At 37.1% G+C, this 24,682-nt stretch overlaps 2 protein-coding genes across 3 annotated transcripts in view; one reads left to right on the forward strand and one right to left on the reverse strand.

Annotated features, from left to right (window-relative positions):
- Positions 1-1,014: 1,014 nt before the first annotated feature.
- Positions 1,015-24,389, forward strand: SRPRB (SRP receptor subunit beta). 2 transcript variants are annotated; one of them, XM_087725557.1, is made up of 9 exons: positions 1,015-1,199; positions 4,139-4,233; positions 4,430-4,507; positions 4,676-4,758; positions 5,106-5,242; positions 5,826-5,880; positions 7,356-10,596; positions 11,809-11,938; positions 23,085-24,389. In XM_087725557.1, exons 1-7 carry the CDS (start codon positions 1,064-1,066, stop codon positions 7,570-7,572), a joined length of 801 nt encoding a protein of 266 aa, XP_087581683.1. In that variant the 5' UTR covers positions 1,015-1,063; the 3' UTR covers positions 7,573-10,596; positions 11,809-11,938; positions 23,085-24,389. The 2 variants fall into 2 exon arrangements, with proteins under 2 accessions (XP_087581683.1, XP_013909490.1); XM_014054015.2 differs by having other exon boundaries at positions 7,356-10,525.
- RAB6B (RAB6B, member RAS oncogene family) overlaps positions 16,676-24,682 on the reverse strand; it is a 41,545-nt gene continuing 33,538 nt past the window's right edge. Inside the window, exons 6-8 of the mRNA XM_014054013.2 lie at positions 24,329-24,422; positions 23,753-23,819; positions 16,676-18,655 (exon numbers count right to left, since the gene is read on the reverse strand). Coding sequence (XP_013909488.1) covers positions 18,591-18,655; positions 23,753-23,819; positions 24,329-24,422 — 226 coding nt within the window. The 3' untranslated portion in view covers positions 16,676-18,590. The remainder of the gene's footprint in view (positions 18,656-23,752; positions 23,820-24,328; positions 24,423-24,682) is intronic.

Here is a 24,682-nt window from a genome sequence, read left to right on the forward strand (position 1 = left end):
AGTCAATACATTTTAGAGATAAACATTGTCATGTTTTTCTCCTCACTTCTCACCAAGCATTTTTAAAAAAACATCAGACTGATAAAACTGCTCTGAAGAACCCCAAAGTCACCACTTCAGAGCACTTTGATTATTTAAATAAAATTATTACTCAGTTCAGGTTTGAACAGACAGTGGTAGCAATATAGTATGGGTTTACATCATAGAATTTGTTCTGAACTTAGTAAAAACACTCTCCCATTATTGTGTTGGAAACAAAATTTAATAACCATTTCAGTCAGCTTCTGCCAGTGGAGTACGAGATGACTGACAGAGCAGAAATATTAATGTCGCCCCAGTTTTTCAAGAGTCAAGATCGCATGGATACTGATCAATTGCACTAACAAAGCATTTTTAAATGCTTCCCATTTCATCTTCTATAGTTTTTATAAATCTGCAACACTTTCCATGCCGAATGAAAGGGGCTAATAAAATCATCTTCGAATGTTTAAATGTGGAACATCTCCCAAATTCTGATTTTTACAAAATTCTGATGATCCCCCCCCCCCCAAGAAACGGATGCTTTAGATCACGGGTCTTCAAACCTGGCAACTTTAAGACTTGTGGACTTCAACTCCCAGAATTCTCCAGCCAGCAGAGCTAGAATTCAGCATAGCATAGAATTCTGGGAGTTGAAGTCTTAAAGTTGCCAAGTTTGGGGACACTTGCTTTAGATTTAGAACAAGTTTCCGCGTCTCGGTATCACTAGGTTTCTTCGCTAGGAATTCTGGGCGCTGTAGTGCAATCTCTCTCTCTCTCTCTCTCTCTCTCTCTCTCTCTCTCTCTCTCTCTCTCTCTCTCTCTCTCTCTCTCTCTCTCTCTCTCTCTCTCTCTCTCTCTCTCTCTCTCTCTCTCTCTCTCTCTCTCAGATGAGTAAACTACAGTTCCCATAAATCTCTTGGAGCATGATCCTCTGCTCCAATAACCAACCACCTGCTGTAGAAACCGGAAGATGACGATTCCATAGCTGGACACGTCGCTACATTAGACGTATGAAGCTGTCACGCCTGGTGAGCGGCTCAGCATGAACGGCGTGAAAGTGACGCCCCAGCGCGACGAATTTCCCCCTCCCCAAGATGCGCCCCTGCCGGACCAGGACGTGGCGCAGGTCCGGCTCCTGGTCTCGGTGGCGGTGGCCGTGTTCGTCGTCTTAGTTCTGGGTGAGTTTCAGCGCGCCTTGGCCCTGCTCGGCAGTGGCTTTCGAGCGGCGCAGAAAGCGGGGAATGAATGGAAGGAGAGCTGGGCTGTTCTAGTGACCCCGGAGCCTTTCGTCGCTCCGTGTCCCTTTAAATCACAATTGCAAGACTGTCGTATACGGCATGGTTATTTGAAGGTAGGTGGCAGTGGGGCTTTTGTGAAGTTCATCAGTGGATCTTGTGCTAGAGATGAAGAGGAGAAACTGGATAGGTTATTAAGAAATATGCCCTAAATCAATGGTTCCCAACCTTTTTTTGGCCATGCCCCATCTAAGCATCTCTAAAATCCTGATTCCTACCCCCCCCCACATATAATTCTTACTATACTCAAAGAGTGAACTCTACTCATGCAGAGGAAGCCTGAAAGGCCATTAAGTTGGTTTAAACAAGGCTCAAATTGCCCCCATTAAAAATTAAATTGCCCCCCTGTGGGGCATGGGCCCCACGTTGGGAACCAGTGCCCTAGGTTGTACAGAAACATCATGCCATGTTTGGGGAATGTCTGGTAGGAGTAGTAGATTACTCACAAATGTATTACACTTGAACTACTTCTTTTCATTGAAGGCTGCTATTAATAGATTATAGATTTGGGGGAGTTTTGCAAAAGCAATGTTCCTTGTCAATCCACCCACCCGATTCTGGTAATTGACTCCAAACAGTCTTCCACTTTCAAAATAAAGTGACTGGGAAAATAAGTATTCTGATACAACACATCTGGCAACCCACAAGCTGGTGAAAATTGCTTTGGACTTTGTCGTGAGGGTTTTATAGTATTTGATGAAAGTGCAGGAGAAAGGAAGCTTGTAGGCAAATTTAATTGAGAAAAGGCCTCTGATTTCTGACCAGATAATTGTAATTTGTAATTCTAGCAAAGTAGCGTATTTTATCATTGAGTTTAATGTTATTTTGAATGAACTGCTATCCTACTACAATGGTACTTAAAAGTTTGTAAACCTTTTGAATGTTCTCTATTTCTACATACTGTAGATATGATATAAAATGTGATCTGTTCTTCACTAAAAAACTAGATAAATCCAGTTCAATGAGTCAAAAACATATCTGTATATTTGAAAATGATCCAGAGCTACATATCTTTGTGTGACAAAAGTATGCCACATCTCATATGTGAATCTTAACTGATATACCATCTTTAGGCATCAATAACTGCAACTAAATGTTGATCAGTTTTGCATGTTGATTTGGAGAAATTTTAGCTCATTCCTTCTTACAGAACAGCTTCAAAGGGATGTTGGCGGACCTCCTTGCATGAACTGCCCACTTCCACAATATTTCTATACAGGATGAAGATCAGGACTTTGACCTGGACATTCCAAAATATTTAATTTTCTTTGCTTTAACCATTCTTTGGTAATTTGACTTGCATTTTGGGTCATTGTCTTCCTGCATTCCTAATCTTAACACTAAACCTGCACAACTATTTTTTTCTTTAACTTCAATTCAAAAACAGATACCATGACATTTTGCACTAGAATATGTTCTTACAATTCAGAATTCATAACTTCATCAATGATGGCAATCTGCCCTGGCCTATGGGCAGCAAAGTAGGTCCAACCTGTGATATTGCCACTACCCTGTTTCACAGAATAAGGTTCTTATACTGGAATGCAGTGTTTGCATTTTTCTGAACATAATGCTTTTCGGTCAAGCCAGAAAGTACTATTTTGGTCTCATCCATTTATCGAACATTCTTTTAACATCTTTCTGGATGACCCATCTGATCTTTTGCAAATTGTGGATGGGCAGTAGTGTCTTTTTTGAGAGTAGGTCTCCTTTTAATCCTGTCATACACATCATTGCTGTTCAATATTCTCATAAACATTGACATTCAGCAATGCAAGAAAGGCCTTTAATTCTTTAGATGTTCTCCTAAAGTTTTTTGAGATGTCCTAGAGTATTACATGTATTGCTTTTGGTGTGATCCTGTTTGGTTGACCATTCCTGGGGAGGGTAACAACGGTGTTGAATTGCTACCATTTGTACACTTTCTGCTTGACAGTGAACTACTGTATAGTTTCGTAATGTTTTGAAGACCAGTGAGCAGCAACAACTGTTTTTTGGAGGACTTGGGAAAGTCTTTTATTCAAGCCATGACACACTTTCATATACCTATGTTGAGAAGGTCAGACACTGATATTAAATACCCATAATTCCATTTTTTAAATAAAGCAGAATCTCCATACTTGCACCTTAAACACCTGGCTCTAATTTCCCCTGCAAATGAATTAATAATTCTAGAAGTTTACATATTTTTGCCACATAAATTTTAGCTTTGGGTCATTTTTCTCAAACGAATGAGTGTAATGTTTTTATTAATTTGTTTAATTGGGTTCACTTTATCTAGTTTTAGAACTAGTATGGAGAACAGATCATATTTCAGATCACACTTATACAGAAAATTTGAATATTCAAAAGAACACATAAACTTAAACATTATATTTCTGCAGTGCTTCTCTTAAAATGTTCTTATCTTGGTTTGAATGATAACCACTGTTTGTTCGGAATAGATTTTGGTAAACTTCATTAGGGCTCATATTAATAAAAGATAAATAAATGGCTAATGCTCGTTTCTAAACAAATATATTTGCTTGTTTGGCGTGCATGTATTTCTGATTTGACTGTACAGAAAGTGGTAAAAAATAAATTTTGCAGGAAATAAATATTGTGAATTGCCTGCTTATTCTGTCAGATCAACTGTTTATAACACAGGAAAAAAGTTACAGGTTTGGAAAAAACTCGCATATGACTTAAAATTATAACTTACGGTATACTCTCTGTATATAATGTGAAGTAGCTTTGGTTTTAGACATTGCATGAGTCAAAATATTTTCATGGATAGCAATGTTATTTATGCATATAGCTTACTTATTGCTTGTCTTTTTCAGTACTTTGGAAAGTTTTCCAAGCAAGAAAGAGCAGTCGGACAGCAGTGCTTCTGGCTGGTCTGTGTGACTCAGGAAAAACTCTTCTGTTTGTTAGGGTATGCAAGTTTCTTTCATAATTTCTTTTAGACTGTATCTTTTAGACTAATATTTTGTTATGATTTTTTTCATGTTATGGGAAGATTAAACTTAAACACTTTTAATTTCTTCTTGCTTTTGAAGTCTTTGAAAGCATTAGATCTGTAATTTTACTGAGAATACTTAATTTTACCTGCTTTCTTTTGATTTCCGTAGCTCTTAACAGGAAATTTCCGAAATACTCAGACTTCCATAACTGATGGTTCTGCCTTGTACAGAGTAAAAAATGACAAGGTAAGCATGAAAATGTTGCATATTGTGGTATATATGTATACATATGTGAAAGGATTGTTACTTGTTTGAAATACTCAAATAATTATAGAAGACAATAAAAATGTATAAGCCTAAGCAAAATACTGCCTAAAATTGCTCCATGATGAATATGTATTGCTTTTCCTATAGAATAGGAATGTGACTTTAATTGACCTTCCTGGCCATGAGAGCTTGAGGCTTCAGTTCCTGGATAGGTTCAAGGCTGCAGCTAGGTAAGTTTCAAAAGAATGGTTCTATTAGCATTTTCAGGACATTACTGGTGTATAGACTTTTAGGATTGCTGTAAATAAATAGGAGAATGTGATGAAATATGTGCATCTTATCTCTTGGATTTTGTTCATTTCTTGCTCCCTCTCTTTTCCTAAACTTTTCTGTCCAGCTAATTGGAGAAGACTTTCAAAACAAAACAATTCACATTAAGATAGCAAATTTTGACAGTATCAACACTTAAGAGGGAAAAATGCTGATTATAAGCAGTTTCATATTGTGGAGGGGGAGTTGTTTATTTTGCTGATATATCATTGAAATTAATATCATGCACTGCATTTCTTTTGTATAGGGCAGTTGTGTTTGTTGTGGATAGTGTAGCTTTCCAACGGGAGATGAAAGATGTGGCAGAATTTCTATATCAGCTCCTGACTGATAACACAATTCTGAAAAATGCACCTCCCCTCTTAATAGCCTGCAACAAACAAGGTAAAGCCTTTCATCTTTGAAATAAGCCGAACTTCACTGACATATAATTTAAAATGTTTATACTGATCAGTATTTTGCCATGTCTTTTATAAGGTATAGAATAAATGCACATTTGGTAAACTAACTAACAACTTTTATCTGTTTCTAAAATTTGGATCCTGTTATGGGAAATCATGGTTTATTTTAATGGTGGTTTATGAACTCAGCCAATTAGCCAGATACAAATATAACTATTATTTACATATCTGGATGGATATCACCAACCACTTACCACGCCATCGTGTTGCAGTGGTGAATTCAGGTTTTAGTAACTGCCCTTTTTAGAAACTGAGTGATGACGATGTCTGGAAGTAATAGTTGTGTGACTTTCCCCATTTTTTGTAATTATCTGAGATTTGCCTTCATGAGCTTGCCTGATGATAACTCAGATTAAACTAACTACCCTCCAGTTTCTTTGGAATGCACCCCCTAGAGTTCAGAGGCCTAGCAATGTCATTAGCTTTTAGAAAGTTCCTTCAAATATATAAAGCCATTATTATCTGTAGCACAGTATTAATATGTTTATCCCTTATTCTTTCCATAGATGTTACAATGGCAAAATCTTCTAAGCTCATACAGCAGCAACTGGAAAGAGAGCTGTAAGTTCAAAGAATCAGCTAATTGGTGTCAACCTTAATACATCTTTCGTTATATGCAAGGTTACTGCCCAATAGTGATAAAATTATTTTCATGTTGTGAAGGCACAGCGGAAAGTAACTTCGAGCAAATGAAGAATAAAACCGATTTTGCCTGTAGAATTTCCAGTGAGATCAGCTAGAGTTTTAAATAGCAACATACATATTAATTTAATCAAGTCTATTAGCTGGAGTATATATTTAAAATATTGCTTTCAAAAATTATTCAAATTATTCTTGATTTAGTATGTCAGTTTCCCCCCTCCCTCTCTCCCTTGCCATTGATTTTTTGTTGACTGCTGGAGACCTCCTGAACTGGTCCCTGCAGTGTTTTTGAGAAGATTTTGGAAATGGTTTGCCACTGTCTCCTTCCTGAGAGGGTGTAACTTAAGTTCCTACATTTAGCACCTACAATATCCAATTTTACAAAAATGTATTTCTTTTATAACCTGAATAGAAAATTATAGTTTTATGCATACTATATAGTTCACATTGAAAAATAACAATGGATACTCCTTTTTCCCACATATATACTGTACCTGAGTCTCTCCCATCCATTAAAATAAGGAACATTTAAAGTAATGCCATTATTTGTTTTGTGTTTTTAAATTAAATTTCTGAGCAAATGTAACACAAAAAAGGTGATTTCCTTTGTTGAACTTTAAGTTAATTCTTAAAGCTATTCCTTGAATCATTATCATCTTATTTTTGGTTATCACCAGAACTGACAACAAATTGCAAAGATGTTGCTGAGAAGAAAATATCTCTTTGTTCTCCTTTTCCTAAAGTACAATTGAAGAATTAAAACACTTGATCAATTATTGAAACTTTAATTTAAGTATGATTTACTATTGCCAGATTTCTGTGTGCTTTGGCTATAAATATCTATGATCTAATATTTAGGTCCTTTTCCCAAAGATGGATTATTCATCTGTTTTATATATTTCTGTGCCATGCTTTCTCTTGGGCAGCTCAGAGTGACTTACAAAGAAACACTCTGAAAAACAGGATAGCCAACAAAACATGAAAATAATAAATATATAAATTAAAGTAAAAGTTATGCAGCAAACGTCGGTAGCTCAGGTGTAGAATGAGAGTAAAGGTTTGATCTCTGAGCTCCGGGTTGGTTTCTGAACATTTCGTTACTAGGCTAGGTAACATCTTTAACTCCACTGAAGATGTTACTTAGATTGGTAATGAAATGTTCAGAAACCAATCCACAAGCTTGGAGAACAAACCTTTATCCTAAAAGTTAAGTTTTAAAGAGGAAAAAAACAATAAAACAGGTAATAGTTTGGTTGAGGAGAAGTTGTGATTCTACCCATGTTGCCTAGTTTCATACATCTCTCTCTAAAGATTGTACAACCTGCCCTCAACGCCAATTGTTGATTTTATACAGACCCATTTTATTTGTCTAAGTTTGTTCTCTTTTTTTTCAGTAATACCTTAAGAGTGACCCTCTCTGCTGCCCCAAGTACCATGGATAGTTCAAGCTCGGGATCTGTCATTCAGCTTGGGAAGAAGGGAAAGGAGTTCGACTTCTCTCAGCTGCCCATGAAAGTTGAATTTATTGAATGTAGTGCCAGAGGAAACAAGGGAGAGGAGGGTAGTGCTGACATTAATGACTTGGAAAAATGGCTAGCAAAAATTGGCTGAGAATAAGGTGGCAAAGAAGAGGCCATGGGAAGAGTAGATGGGGCATGCAATTTAATAGAGAAATAACTTGAGTTTTAAATAGCAACTTGGCTAGGAAAAGATGCACACTTGGGGCTTGGAGCAATGGTGAGGATATTCAGTCTCTTGCTCAGGGAAGTTTTTACTTTCTATTCCTTGTTCCCAGAAAGGCTCTGCTGAAGTATTTTTTAAATGTAGCCTAGCAAAGTGTGTCCTCTTTTCTGCTTCCCATTCTCATTGTTGTAGGTAATTTTCTTCTTTAAAAAAGGAGAATCCTTGTTACGCAAACGTCTCAAAATGAAAAGGATCATGTCAAGATATTCCTAGATTCAAATTCTTTTGCTTCTGTTTTCCTTCCAATATTCTTCTCATCTGAAATGCTTGTGATCTATTCAATTTATTTTATTCTTTCATTCTCTAAAAAGTTTTATAGCACTCTGTAATGGGTAGAATATACTATTGTAACACTAGTAATATGGCTTCTAAAAAAGAAAAAGAAATAGGTAACTATTTCCAATATTCTGTGCAATGCCTAGCAGTGTGGCTACCCTATCACTTGATATGTGTTGTTTTGCTTCTAAAAATTGACTGAATAATTGGTACACAAGATTAGAAAATCTCAAACCTTCCTTCCTTCCTTCCTTCCTTCCTTCCTTCCTTCCTTCCTTCCTTCCTTCTGTGATGTTGTTATTTCAGTATTTAAACTCTGCTTCTGATGGGCACTTCCCTATTCTTTTCTGATAAGCATTTGGTTGGATTACGAAATTCTTAGCAAATGTTAATTTATATAGCATCTTCATGGAAAGAGTGTGCCAAGTTTGTAAATCTACTAAAATGTAACATGCTACCTTCTGAGAATATTATATTTTAATAGATTTAAAACTTCTATTAGTGCTTTCAGAGGTGTCATTCCATCAGCTCTTGAAAGATGCTTCTCCTGTAGAATGTTCAGTGTTCAAGAGAAGCCATTAGAACTGCGTACCTGTGGTTCTCTATCAAACAAGATGTAACTGTTCTCAGTCATATTCTTGTTTAACATTGTATTTTATATGCCATACTTTTTACAGCAGAAATAGGTAACTTAGAATTTTTTTAGTCTGTCACAAGCTGGACTTGATACTTTTTCTTGATGAGTTTCATTTCCCAAAAGTGATATGTACACAGAAAACACATTTAATTGTTGTTTTGAATGCTTAATGTACATCTCTTCTGTCCTGTACTTGTTACTAAAGACCAAGTTCTATTAAAATGTTTTTCTTAAATTGTATGAATTGGTCCCTAATATTTATGTATACCCCACAAAAATCTGTTCAGTATTAATAACTTCACGATTTGCTCCCAAGTATAGACCTAGAAATAGCTTTTTGTACATTAGGTGACTTGCAAATGGAACGTCAGGGCCATGCCTCTAAACTATGTTTGAGCTTAGGAATGAAGTTGTGCTCTCTTGCTTTTATTTAATAAACTTTTTGCCAAATCTATATAAATAAATATGTAAATGTTTGTTTGTTCAAAATCTTAAATCTCTGAAGGTTCTTCACTGATTGCTTTGAAATTTTGACACAACGTTGCATTCGAATACGAGCGTGTTTTTATATACCTATATTATATAGATGTCACACCTGTGACAGGTAAAATATGCTTTTTTGAAAACCAGCGCCATCTGTTGTACGTAAAAGCAACACACACTATACCTAATATTTCACGATTCCATTTCAATGTTTCCGATTGCATTGTTATATTGAATTTTCATAGATTTGATTATTTTCATTTTGATTTAATTATTTCATGTGACATTGCGTTGGAATTGAGCTGTGTCGTTTACCATAGCGTTCATTTTGTGAGTATAGTATATTCGGAACAGTTCGGCCTCTCTCCAGCTTCGTCCCGACGGTCCCTTTATATGTGTGGCTGGGTTGCACCTGCACCCTTTCCCCTTTCTGCCCCTCCAACAAGCTTCAGCCATTTCTGCCAAGGGGAGCCGAAGCCCTTTGGCCTCCTCCTCCCCTCTCTCCCCTCCCCTCCCACCAGGCCTTTGCTGTCTGTGGTGGGGCAGCGCCTGCGCCATCCCTCAGCTGCCTCCCCCCACCCTTAAGCCGGCCTTCCCTCGCCCAGCCCAGTGGAGCTTCAGAGGAGGCGGAGCATCTCCTTGGCCAGGCCGGCTGTGCGCATTTTCCGCCCCCCCTCACAATGAGCCAGCTAAGGCCTCGCCAGGGGTGGCTCCTTCCTCTTCCTCAGGGGACACCGGCCGCCTCCTCTTGCCCCCACTGAAGGAAGCCAGGTCGGGGCGGCAGCCTCCTCCTTTCCTCCTCAGCCCAGCCAGGGCAGCGTCTGAGGGAGCCGTCGGTGTCGTTGGTGTTGGGCCTTCCTCCTGCTGGCCCCAATGCAGCAGCAGCCACAGCAGCAGCCTGACTCAGTGGCGGAGGGTGTCAGGCCGGGGCCTGCAGGAGCGTCCTCCATGGCGGCTCTTGCAGGGGCCACTGTGGCTTACTTCCATGCGAGGGCCACCTCTGCCGGGGGAGCCGTGGCCGGTGCAATGAATGGCAGGGCCTGCCAGGTGGGCAAAACCCTCACGAACCTTGCAGCTGCTAACAACAACATGACCCTGGCGTTGTTTTATTCGCCCAATATGTATTTGCCAGGAACCACCCTGGGAATGTTTCTTTCTTCGCATGCTGCTGGTAAATGTGCCCAGTCCAGCAATTGAAAATTGTTTCTCACATGGACAATTATATGTTGCGTGTTCTAGAGTTGGCAAACCAGACAATCTCTATATCTGCACAGACAATGGAACAACAAAAAATATTGTATACCCAGAAGCATTGTGAAATTAAACATATTAGAAACTTGCATTTTCTCTTGTTTTTCTTTTCCATTTAACCAGACTGGGTCACAGCAACGCGTGGCCAGGTACAGCTAGTCCAGAATAAAAGTGGTAAATAAATCTTGAGTACTCTGCTTGCCATGAGGCCCATGGCCCACATTGTCCTTGAACAAGGTGCAAAGGTGTAGAACCCACACGTTTTTATATTATTATTTATGTCTACAAATAAAGATATATTTGCCTAACATATCTCTGATATTCTCAGTTACATTTTGTTTAAATAGAATGTGAATACATTGTTTAGAGTGCATTTTTAATTAGGGTTATTTTTGCTTGTGAAAGTCTTATGACTTGCTACAAAATTCTATAGGATTAAAAGATGTATTTTAACAGGAGTTACTGTACATTTTTTTTGTATTAGTTTCTAAACTGCAATTGGGGAGGGAGACTGAAAGGAAGCAACAGTGATGTTGTAGAATTTAATTTGTTATAGGATATAAACATTAATTCCTGGAACAGTTTCAAATTGCAGCATGTAAAAAAATATATCACAACAACCAACATTAAAAAATCTGTCTACTGCCAGATGTTGGATTTAAAAAGAGCCCTTCAGGTTTGAGAAATGCTAGATTATATGTGTTTTATATGTAGCAGTAAAAATACCTTTTATATATTTTAATGTGAATTTACAAAAACAGAATTACAAGGCACAGATATCTGGGAATAGCATCTTATAAAAGATATATATGTTGTCTGTTCTTGTATTTAAATAATTGCTGGAATAAAAGTACCGTATTTTTCAGAGTATAAGATGCACCCTTTTCCCTCAAAAAAGAGGCTGAAAATCTGGGTGCGTCTCACACTGAATACAGCATTTTTTTTGCCTCCCGAAACCCTGCCCCCTTCACCAAAATGGCTGTGCATAGCCTTTTGGAGCCTTGTAGGGGAGGGCAGAAATGAACAAATAACGGGCCATTTTTTTGCTCATTTTTGCCCCCCTCAGGACCACTCTACATACAAGCCTCCTAAAGGCTATTCATGCCCTTTAAAAAAAAAACTAGGCCCCTTTTTGCAAAAAACGGGCTGTTTTTGAGAGGTCTGCAGAGTGCAAAAACATTTTTTTTAATTTGCCTCTTCAAAACCTGGATGCTTCTTATACTCTGAAAAATACGGTAAATAAAAATATTTTTCTATTGCAATAGGAAACTATTCCCCATAGTTTTATTCGCCCAATATGTATTTGTCAGTTGAAGACAGCATTTTAATTTTTTTTAAGGATTTGTTAATGGTGCTAAGAACATTTGCATGGAGATTCTGCTGCTTCTGTTAAAAAAATAAGCTCTGATGTATTTATATATTTAAGAGAAATTACCTTTATTGTCATTTATAACCAGGAGCTTAAATACTTTGCTCTCCCAGTTGGCTTGGGACTCCAAAGGAGGAGCTTCATCTTGGGAGTGGTAGATAATATCAGATCCCATCTCCCCCACCACTCATCCTACTCCCTCCCTCCCCATCTTTTAGGTATTGTATTTTGTATTTTTATATTTTTGGAGTATTCATATAGTTTTATCTTTTTAATATTGTAAGCTACCCAGAGTTATCTATGCCATGGTAAGATGGGCGGTCAATAAAATTAATAAATAAATAAAGCTAAGTTCAATTATATACTAATTCCAATAAAAGGTGGTCTCAATGAGACTGTCTCTTCTTCATCTTTTGTCTATATACGATAGTTCGTTTTTTTTCTCAACTATCAATTCAGTGGGAGACAATCCATTGTGTAATTTCTATAAATTGCTCTGGGGAAGGCTATAAAAACTCTTCTTTGATTTTCAGCTCAGCTGTGTTGAATTTCAGTTTTATGTTTTGGTTGAATTTCTTTAGTTAATGCAAATGGCCCAAAGAGGGCAGAACCCCCAAATTTTAAATATTTGACAGTGATTCTTCCACTTGTGTGTCACTTTGCAAATATTGCAGTTTTATGTATCAGGCTGTGATGTCAGTTTAATTCCTGGAATACTGCTGTTCCATTAGACTAAGTTTTTATTCTGCAACTTTATTGTCCAGCTGGGGAATTTTATTGCTGTTTTCACAAACAAAAAGTATACTAAGAGATGAAATAATGGTATATTTATGCCTGCAATGATGTTTGCTAAGAATTTTGAGTAAGTAAATATTCTGCTTGGTGACACTCTTTCTCCCTAATCTTTTGGGGATTTATCTACATGCATTTACTGTTGCTAATCTGTGTGCATATTTATCAGAACCACATTTCTGCAACTTCTGCAGCCAAATGTTTTGGAATAACAACTCCCAAGAATTTTAGCTAGATAATATCACTGCCCATGTTTTCAGCTTTCTATTCCACAGATAATCAATTGAATATTTGTGTTGGTGTATGAAAGGCACAAACACCCTTCCACTGGTTCAGAAAGCTATAACTATGGCAAACCTAATAGGCCAACCAGCCTGTTTAAAATCCTGTGAAGGCGGCTCCACCTCTGAGGTATTCTGTTCCATTGTGGACCAGCTGCTTAGGAAATTTAGCCTGCCATTAAAATTTGCCTCTTCATAATTTAAATCCTTTTAAAAAAACCTATCTTCTGGAACTACTCTGAACCATACAATTCTGTCTTCTACATCAGGTGTGTCCAACCTGTGGCTTACAGGCTGCATGTGACCCCAAACAGCTATTAATATGCCGCCATACTGTCTTACATCTTCAGGCTAAACACATCCCTTGCCTCCAGTTCTGTAAAAGTTTTGCCTTCCAGCCTTATCATTTTGATAATAAAGGCTTGTCTATGAGCACAATGATCCATCTTGGTGTCCTCCAAATACCAATACGTTGTCCTAATCCCTTACATCTTGCAAGTATGGACAATGCCAAGGGTTATGAAAATTGCAGTCTTGACTACCTGGAAGATATTTGCTTGGCGAATACTTCTTTAAACTTGAGCAAAAGTCTCATGAACAAGGCCAAATGGTTGGATAGTTATATGCTGGAAGGTGGAGAATGAGCTTATTTTTCTTCCGAGTACAGACTCTTACATCAAGCTAAAATAGAATCTGAAGTCTATTTCTTTAACAGGAAATATCAGTAGTATGTTTAAAGATGCACATAGCAAACATACCATGTTGGGAGAAAAAAAATACTCTTCATGCAGAAAAGAGATGGAGGATACACTGTTTTTTTGGATATTCCTGTTATGATTAATGAAATAATGTATTGCACATTGACTTTTGCTAAGGCAAGCTTTTCTTTGGGGGAAGATTCTAAATGTATTAAAATAATAGAGTTTCTCTAATTCTACTCTTCTAATTGTATGAAATTTACTAAATCCCACCTCCTTGTCCTCTTAAAGACATGTGGCATGGTGTCAGTTAGTGCTAATTTCATTCATAGAAGATATTTGAAATACACCTTGAACCACTTTTGTGCTTCATAAATCATTGTGTGAAACCAGAACGAGTAATGAAAGCATCACATCAAAACATAAATTAAAACGAATGGACAGCTGGAGTGTTGCTTTGAAGGTGAACCAATACACCAGTGCTTAGGTTTGTCTGCATGGATTGTTTTAAATATTAGTTGTGTATAGTTGGGATACTCTTAAGTTATGTTTGCCTCAAAACTATAAAAACTTCAGTTATATGACCTAGCCATTGGGGTGAGGAAGCAGTCTGGAATTTCTCATCTCTGGTAAATTATGAATAATTACATCTGAAATTTCAGCAAGGTGCAGTATTTATATGAATTGGAGACATATTGGACACCCCCCTCTACCCACAGAACTCTGCATTTTATATATAATTGTAGTGGAATAAAATCCAGACCAAGCCTCTTCATCTCTTCTAAACAAAACTCTCCCTCATATCAATATAGGTCATTAATCCCTTGTTTGTGTTTTTATTGGAAAGGAACTGATTACCTGGATCTCTGTGAACATAGACATTTATAATTCAAAGATGAAAGTGTATACTTATGCATAATTGTTGCTAGATATTATTGTTGAAGCAGGTGAACTGCTCTTTCTGATGAGTTTGCATCCTTATTTTGCAAACACTGCCTTTTAAAAAAATTGTCAGTTCATGTACTTCAGATACACATTGTGATTGGGAGGTCAAGGTGTCTTCAAGATGCCTTATGCCCTAGTGTCAAAATTGTTATGTATGCCTCATCTCTACTCTTCTTCTGTTCAGCTGAGTTTTCAGAAGAAAAATAAATTACACCATGGTTTTATAATTTGTCCCTTAAAAAAATCTTTGGATTTTTCTAGTTCCTTAGAAATGTGTAATACTGATACTTTCTACATTGGTTCTTTCACATCTTTTGAGAGTAATGGGTTAACATATATAAAAGAAAATACTATAATTGAATTTTCTTCCTAAGTTAAAAATGTTCAGTTTCTTTTGATATAATATTAAGAAAAGTTGTTCTCTTCACTCCAATGTTTGCTATGGATTGCTTATGTTTATGCTTCTGGTAAGATATCTAAAAACGTAAAATTTATTTAGGTTTGGAAGAGGCTTTCCAATGTCTCTGACATTTATTTAATATGATTGCGACTTCTATGCTTTGCAGAAATATTTTGGCCAAGGCGTCAAATCTAAGATCTTTAGAAAATCTTTAACTCATTGTCATTTTTCATTTACATGTATGTCAATTCATGCCTACAATATGGATTTAGCCTAGTATGCCTATAGTTACACTGACTGCCAGCTTTTTTTTTAAAATTACTAACTTGATTTCCTTTAATTTTTAAATCCCATTTTGCAGTGGTATATGGGAATGGTAGGGGGACGAGTTACAACCAGGTGAATGTTCAGCTAGGCTGCCCCCAGCAGAATTGTGGGCAGGGCAAACACTCAGAAAGCCTCCTCCCTAGTTTCTTGGGCTGTAAAGCTAACAATGGAGAGATGTACTTGCAGATTTGCAAGATTCTGATAATATAATCTTACAATTCTAATTTGTTTATCTAGGTGTGCTTCTTGTCTTAACTACCTCACAAGGCTGAAAGGTTTTCAGTAATTTGCTTTTACCTTTAAAAAGGTTCTCTTTTCATAAAATACCCCCGAGACAGAAAACAAGATGGGACAATCTGTTTAGTAGATTATTTGAAGGACCACTTCAAATAATCTATTCGCTTTAAAACAATGGTATTTTTAATGGTGAAATGCAAAAAGAGCATTGTCAGACCCAATATAACCACCTCAAACCAACTGGACAATACCACTTAATCCTGTCTTCCCATTAATGTCCCCCCCCCACTTTTTTTTTGCAACCAGCATTGCAGAAACAGCTATGCTTCATTCTGGTAGTTTGCATAAGGATGCCTACATGGTTATTGGAGGAGAATTCCGATTGATTTTGCTTCTCAGCATCTAGTCACCCAGAATAATCAAAAAGCAGTAGGGCTGGGTAAAGGGGTAAAAATAGGATTATTATGCCTGGAGAAGGAAATGATGTCTTTTTTACTGGAAAGGAATTTTCACCACAAATGGAGCGAGGTGATAGTAGGTTATGGCCAGGGGTGGGTTGCTGCTGGTTTTTCTACCGGTTTGCAATCCGCGCCCACGTCAGGCATATGTGCTTGCTTCGCTCGTGCGTATGCACTATTTAATGTAAATTGTTCTTTACGCATCCGCAGAACAGTTTACAGTGAACTGCACACGCGCAGCCACTAAAATCCAAAATGGCAGCTGCCCAGCGGCGTAGAAGGAAGTGGTTTGGCGGTGTGGCCAAATTCCACTACCAGTTTGGCCAAACCAGGAGCAATTCACCTCTGGTTATGGCCAGTGGCTTGCTGTATATTCGACTGCTTACTTGCTAGTAAAAGTGTGATCTGATTAGTTGCCAGTTTTCAGCATTTACCGCAGACTTGCAGTGCAGAAGTCACTGTAACATTCAGCTAACTAAAATGGTAAGTGACCATTCAAACCTTGTTTCATTTCATCTCATTAAAATAGAATCTGGAATGGCTGATCAAATGTGGTAGCGCTTAAGTTTCCTGTTAAAAACCTGAATGTTGTTTTTATAACCAATTCTAAAGACAAGGCAAAGAACAAGTGTGACAAACATAAAGTGAAAAAAGCAGTGGAGGTAATAAGCTGCCTCTGCTAGTGGTAAGTGAATGAAGCAATCTATGAGTCAGGGAAGTCAGAGAGGTACTTACAAAAACAACAATATCTAGGAGAAATCAGCAAGGAAATTAATAGGTCAATGGGTTTGAGAAGGAAAGAAACTTGAGACAGATAATCAATAGCTTTGGCTACAATTAGACAAACTGAATTGTGCATGGGGTAAGACTACAAGCAAGCAGAAGTAATTTCCAAAGCATATAACTGAAATACTTTGGCTGTACAGAACTGAGATTGAGAAATACTATTCCATAAAGAAAAACTCACATCTGTTATAACATCCCTGTGACACTTTCTGTAGTTTTAACTGAAGTGACAGCTAAAATGAGATCTCAGAAAGTAACTCTCTCTGTAGTGCATCCAGAATGTGACTACACGGACTATCACACATTGATTGACAACATCTGGAGATATGTCTTTGTGTAGTTTTTTTTTCTAGGTTCACATGTATCTGAGTTTCGTTTATTGAAGACATTGACAAATCACACTTTTCCCCAACAATTAACAAAGACTTTCTAGACCCACACACTGCAGCAACTATATTTTTTTACAATGATTGTTGGCTGCATTCTCAACTGTAATAGTGGGTGAAACCAAGCATCTATATTGTGCTTGGATGTGTATACATACACCTCTACACAGCTGTGTGTGTTAATGTATGTTTTATGTCACTATGAGACATGCATACACATGTATACCGAAATTACATACATTATCGCTTCGTCATTGCCAAGGTAAATTTATGGAGACAGACCATTTATTCTCTCTCAACCTTTGTTCGTTCATGCAGAAATTACTATCACTCATAATAATAAACCTCCTTGAATAGTCCTGTTGGTTAAAAATGGTGATCTTATAGGGTAATTTTTTTGACGTTATAGTAATTAACAATCCTGTTTGAAATTTGGCAACTGGTTTGGATGTTTTCATTAGAAGAATCTACTTTTAACAATTGAAAGCATTGCATAAAGATATTTTGGGAGTGGGAAGGAGAAATACATGTTTTCAACATAAATTTAATGGCGCTCTTACTGATTATAGTGATTTATGCAGGGAATAAAGACTAACTCAAGAGTTCCCTGATCCAAATGATGCTTGTAAATAGACAGGAGCGTTCTTGGTTTCCCATATACATTCAATTATACATTTGTTCTAGGGCAGTGGTTCCCAAACTTGGCAGAGCTGGCTGGAGAATTCTGGGAGTTGAAGTCCACAAGTCGTAAAGTTGCCAAGTTTGGGAACCACTGTTCTAGGGCTTCAATTAAAGTTTTAAAAAGTCACACACCTGGACTATGTGACATAAGTGAAGACTTTAAACCATTCTGATATTAAAATAGGTTTCAGGAAGTGGTATATGCACCAGAGAGTGTGCCAAGATGTTCTCTTTGAGAACGGGGTGTACTGTGCAGAAATGCTGCCACTGTCATGAATTATATTTTACTTATAGCTTGCTCTTCCTCCTCTTTATAGCTATAGAATCAGAGACCTGCACTATGTTATAACAGTTGCAAAGGGATTGACTATGCTGTCTCTGGTGTATAAATGGTAATGCTCAATGAACTGATCAGTATTAAGGTTACTACAAGATGCAGCTACAGCTAATATGTTAAACTTTGAAATTAGGCAGCCTGTATAATCTTGGGGTTTTTCTTTGTAAATTTTAGCTCAAGTTGATGGAGACTTGACTTTTATTTTTTACAAATATACAATTTAAAAAAAAAAGGTGCCCCAAAAAGGATAAAAGTCCCCATGGCTGAAAGTTGTATACACATGATTAAAGTGTCTTGTGGAAAATTCTGAATTGTTTTGGCATTTTTAATAAAGTACATTATATTACAACTAAATAAAACAAAAAAGAAAAGGCTAGAGCCAGCTGTTGATTTGTGTTGAGCCTCCCCACCCAAGAGAAGTATTGAGAGAAAAAAAATCCTCCCCAACCAATAACTCAATTTGTATTTTGAGGAAGCTAACCAATAGGAAGCAACACAACAAGCGTGGTGTCAAATGAAGCTGACAGATCCTGCATTCTGCATTAACAAGAACATCCTCCTTCACTCGCTGGTGGTTCCTGTGGTTTGTCCAATTTAATGTCTATCACTGAAGAAAAAGGTTAAGGGAGATAAGCAAAAAAGTTATTCCTTTGGTCATTATAAAATAAGAATTGTATCCTTTGAGAGAATAAGATTTTGTTACATATTCCAGTAAGTAAAAACAGGTAGTCCTTGACTTACGACCACAACTGAGCTGAAAATTTATGTTGCTAAGTCAGAAATTTGTTAAGTGGGTTTTCCCCCATTTTACGACTTTTATTGACACATTTGTTAAGTGAATCACTGTAGCAATACGGTTGTTGAGTGAATTTGGTTTCCCCATTAACTTTGCTTGTACAGAAGGTTGCAAAAGGTGATCACATGACCCTGGGACATTGCAACTCATAAATTCGAGACAGTTGTCAAGCATCTGAATGTAAATTACTGCATTCAGTTTTGGTCGCCACGATGTAGAAAAGATGTGGAGACTCTAGAAAGAGTGCAGAGAAGAGAAGCAAAGATGATTAGGGGACTGGAGACTAAAACATATGAAGAATGGTTGCAGGAACTGGGTATGTCTAGTTTAATGAAAAGAAGGACTAGGGGAGTCATGATAGCAGTTTTCCAATATCTCGGGTTGCCACAAAGAAGAAGGAATCAAACTATTCTCCAAGGCACCTGAGGGTAGAACAAGAAGCAATGGGTGGAAACTAATCAAGGAGAGAAGCAACTTAGAACTGAGGAGAAATTTCCTGACAGTTAGAACAATTAATCAGTGGAACAGCTTGTCTCCGGAAGTAGTAAATGCCCCAACACTGGAAGTCTTTAAGAAGATGTTGGATAGCCATTTGTCTGAAATGGTATAGGGTTTCCTGCCTAGACAGGGGGTTGGACTAGAAGACTTCCAAGGTCCCTTCCAACTCTGCTATTGTATTGTATTAAATTATGTTACTGTGGGGATGCTGCAATGGTCAAAAGTGTGAAAAATGGCCTTTGGAGTGCTGTTGTAACTATGAATGGTCACTAAGCAAACTGTTGTAAGTTGATGCATTAATCAGCAGCATCAACTCTGAAGGGAAAGAATAAGCACTGTCTGGCCTTATAATCACCTTAAATGTACTATAGAGACAATTCTGATTAAAAACCACTGCTGAGAATGCTTATAGCAAAGTTCAGATGGACTAATCAGTTACCTTTTTCTTTATGTCAAGAGTGCCATTTCCATTTATCCTGTTCCCTCTTTAGAACTGGCCCTTTGCTAATCAGTTGGCGATTATGATGAAGTTAGGAAATAGATTATATAACCAATTATTACATCTGATATTCCGTTAATGAGTGGTAATAGTTAAAACTCAGGGCATAAAAGGAGACCTAAATTGTGACACTATCCATCTAATGAAAAAATCCCTGGAACTCAAAGTGAACATACCGTAGGTATTCAGTGCACCTCCTCTAAATGTAAATAGGTCCTATTAAAAAAAAAAACAGGTGGAATTTCTTCCTGAATTACCCTAGAGGACAAATACTCACTTTAAAAAGCAATGCAAGTGAAGATATTTTGTTAGCAATGTCCAGGTCATGCTTTCTTTATGTGCTGCTAACATATCTAACATAAATTGCTACACCACCTAAGTGAGCTACCCTTTCCCAAAAGGAAAAGTAGGAATTAGACTAGAAGACAGACACAGCTCTCTTTTGCTACAGAGACTTAAAACATGTGCCTTTTTTCTGCCCAAAGAAATATTTGGTAGTGTAGGTTGCTTTTAGGCTTTTTGGATAAATGAAAATTAGGCCCAGTATATCTCCCTCTCTTCCGTAAATACAAAGTAGACTGTGTGGAAAATGCAAAAACTGCAACTTTCAAAAACTTGACTGTGGCCTCTGTTGTTGCTGAAAACCACAAAGGTAAGTGGTGTGCTATGGGCACTGTAACAAGCTAAGATCTTCCAGGTATGATGAAATAGGAAGCAGTCTTGGGTCTCCAGGATCGCAGCACCTTTGAGCATGCTGTTGGGCCAGTTGGGCAGCTAAGATGGGGAGACAAGATAGGCAGCTGAGGGCAGTTGCAACATCCCTGCAGTCGATCATTAAGAGTGAGCAGATTGCCAAACACTTGCATTTTCATTACAAGACCATACAGGAGTGCTACAATGGCTGTAACTCTGGACATAGGTTGTAAGTCCCTTTGTGCAGCATGATTATAATTTCAAAAGGTTGCTGAACAAACAGTTGTTAAGGGAGGACTACCTGTAGTTCATTTAACAAGGACTGAATTGGCAAGATGTATATCATCTGAATATTGGCATGCAAAACCCAGAGAGAAAAAAGAATATCCCAAGCACATCATTCACATTGTGTAACAGACACATGAATGAGCTGACACTTGATCAGAAAACTTTCAATTTCTGATATCTCATTTGTACAAGATTAGGTTTTTCAATAATTAAAAGAAGGTGAAATATGCACGAATGCCTCAGGAAAATAACCCAGCAGCAGACACTGTGGAAAGTTCAAATTATGTTTGTGATTGCTGTGAAAGCAAGTAAAATGGAAATGAAAAAGGGGAAACAATTCCTAAACTGAACATTAAAATTTAGCGGAGATCTGATTTGGAAGCCACTGAAGTGTCTGACTACTTTTACAAAGTGAAGGCATGACATAATGTCAACAAAGGAACTATAACTCACATTTGTTATCACTAAATAAACTAAGTCTGACAGGAATGCTGAAATAAAATGTTTTTAACACTCTTTTAAAGTAGTGTTCATTAGAGTCTGTTCAAGTTAATTTCTAAATCACATTTATTTGTTGAGATCAGCAATTTGGGGAGAAAGAGGATTTACATAGTCCTCTTGCATAACTTACAGAAATAATGTTAACATGGTATAAATTGTCATTAGTTGGCAACTACCCATGTGTATTCTTGATTTCCTGCCAGCCTCAGGGGTAGAAGGAAGTCATTATTGCTGGGTTTCATTTATCTCAAATAAATAACAGTTAATTGAACAATATTCATTAGTACTGTTCTGTGCTAATGCTTTCCTTTGGTGTATTCATCCCATAATGGGAGAAATGAGATTCTGAGTTCAATTTAACAAGGTCATTTTGTGTGTCTGTGGAATTCACAATAGGAAGGAAGTAGTTAGCTGATTCCTCATCTGCCTTTTGATACCTCGCAATACAAAGCTCGATGTTACCAAGACACAAAATTGTTGGCTTGCACATTAAGTGTTTCCCACTAGGAAAACAAAAGCCAAAACAACATGGACCATTTTCTACACATCTGTGATTAAAAATTCTAGCGATTTACAATTCTTGAAGGATTTGAAACAAATATAGAATTAAAAGATGGATTTCCGACACTTTTCAAAACAGTTGCCTTTTGACACTATACAGTGATCTCAAATTAAACTAAAATGTTTGAACTTAAATAGCATTTTTCTTAATATATGCTTACATTAAAATATATAGAAAGTTATATTTCCCTAAAATAATAAGCACCAAAAGTTTTTCACCAAGAAATGCTGAATTCTAAATGAGTGAATTCTTATATGTTCGCTCGTTGTCCCTTCTATATTCTATGTTGACTGAACATAAAAGGAGAGACAAAGGAAAGTGCAAAATTTACTTTTGTAGGTAATGATAATTATAATCAGCCTGATATATTTCTCACTTTCAAGTCCTTCACCCCAACCAATAAGAACTACTTTAAATTAAAAACATCAGTATCATCCCAATTTTAATTTTGATGTAAACTAAAGAAAGTTCTAGGAGTGCTAAGTTTGTATTGAGGCACTACAGTAGTCCTTGACCTACAACTATTTGCTTAGTGACTGTTCAAAGTTACAATGGCACTGTAAAAAGTGACTTTTGACTGGTTTTCACACAACCACAGCAACATTCCCATGATCACATGATCAAAATTCAGGCTCTTGGCAACTGGCATTTATTTATCACAATTACTCTGTCTTGAGGTCATGTAACCTTCCCAGCTGGCTTCTAACAAGTAAAATCAATGGGGGAAATCAGATTCAATTAACAACCACATAATTCACTTAACAATTGCAGTGATTCACTTGAACAACTGTGGCAAAAACGGATGTAAAACGGGGCTCAACAATTGCCTTGCTTAGCAACTAAAATTTTGGGCTCAATTGTGGTCATAAGTCAAGATTATCTGTATTACAAATGGCCTAAATCAATTTTCTAGGCTATAAAACGTGGTTTAATTATATTATATTTAATGCATTAACCAAATTATTTCTCAGGCTTGATATAACAATTTGTATTTCTTTTAACTTCTGCATTGTCAGTCTAAAGGATACAGTATATTGCCCATGACAGACTTTAGATTACACCTAATAGTCTTCATTTTTTTTGAGCTTTAGAAAACTTGGATATTTGTATTATTTTGGGTGATACTGTTAATTATTTCACTCTTTACATATTGGATTATATTAACTTAATAGTTAAAATATTTCTTGCTGCTCCAATAGATTCAACAAGATAGTCATGGCTCCAGATGGATTCTGTGGAACAGTACCATGTTGTGTGATCCAATTGACATGCATTCTTCTGTGGTAGCACCTGCCCAGCCTTCCTCCAAGGTCTGTTTTGCCCAAATTTTGCCAGCCTTGTGAAAGGATGTGAAGACCTGGCTGTTACCTCACATGTTAGTGCAAAGCTGTTAAGAGAAGCGCAACATATAATTTTAGAGAATATGGCTTGCTTTAAAGATGCCTCAGACTTTGTATTATGTTACAACTACTTTTAGAGAAATTATACTTTTCGGTTCTGCTTTTACGTTAGCTTATCAACTGTGAGTTGCCTCTCTGAGTTGTTTGCTTAAGTTGCAAAGCCATATACATTTTTTTCTAAATAAAGAAACAAATAATATTTCCCCTATTCCAGTCATTGATAATTGGGGGAGAGGAGATTGTCAATGGAACAGCAGAGGAAATATCTTCAAGCTTAAATTCATTTGGAGGAAGATATGTAACATATATATAGTACATGTTACATATAAGACAACATACAGACATTTCCACAAGCTAACTTACTTGCCACTTTAAACATCCCATTTCTTATTCATTTGAATTGGCTCTGAGTTCCTAAATGGGAAATTCCCTTTGTGAAACTGCTGTTCTTAATTAATAAAGGATACTCCCTTCTTTACTCTTCTCTTGAACACTCTCCATCCCTGGTAGGGCTGATGCAACACGTCGGAAGAGCTGGAGAAACCAAGGCCAATGGGAGATAAGATTAAACAAGAGAAAAAACAATCAGGACTTTGCATCCAAAATAAAATTGAAATTAGCAATAATACTGTTCATGTGACATTCATAAAAGAACCCCAAACTGTCTTCCTAGTATGTTAGCTGAAGGTTACAAAAATGAGTGCTCTTCAGATTAGTATCACAGGGAAAGCCTTTCCACTGAGCAGTGAAAGCCACATATTTCCAGAAAGTATCATTTCAATTTCTAGAATATCAAGTAATATGCCTGGAGAGCCAACTGATTGGAAACCAGGGATGAATTAAATAAAAATGATTTTTGTATAAAGGCTATTACGTGATGGCATCCTGAAAAAGCTCAGGCCATGAAGGCCTTATTTGCTATATAACAGTTTTTGCCAACAGAATAACCAGCTGTCTGTATATTCTCTCCCCTTGTTATGTATCCTTTCTCATGTATGAAAAATGCAATCTCTTATGTGTACCCAAGAATAAGCATGTATTACCTGTTTTACATTGTATCCTGTTTTTGCACTTGTTTCAATAAACATTACATTCAGTTCTTTAGCTCTCTGTTCCCCTTCTTCAATGGTGATTTGCCTAGAGTCAGACAAAAAGAAAATGGTAGCCGATTCAATGCAATTGGGAAAGTGGGGAAAACAAGATATCTTGGAATTAAGATCCACCTGCTTCCATTAACAAATGCAAGAAGAAATACCACTCTAGGGAATCTCTTCCTTTGACAAAGAGACTTAGAGCAGTGTTTCTCAACCTTGTTGACTTTAAGTCCTGTGGACTTCAAGTCGCCAAGGTTGAGAAACACTGCCTTAGAGGTCTTCCATAGTATATGACATACTGCC

The sequence above is a fragment of the Thamnophis sirtalis genome, unplaced genomic scaffold (assembly GCF_051295495.1).
Source record: "Thamnophis sirtalis isolate CommonGarterSnake01/CBP01778 unplaced genomic scaffold, rThaSir2_p1.2 scaffold_11, whole genome shotgun sequence".
Taxonomy (NCBI): Eukaryota; Metazoa; Chordata; class Lepidosauria; order Squamata; family Natricidae; genus Thamnophis; species Thamnophis sirtalis.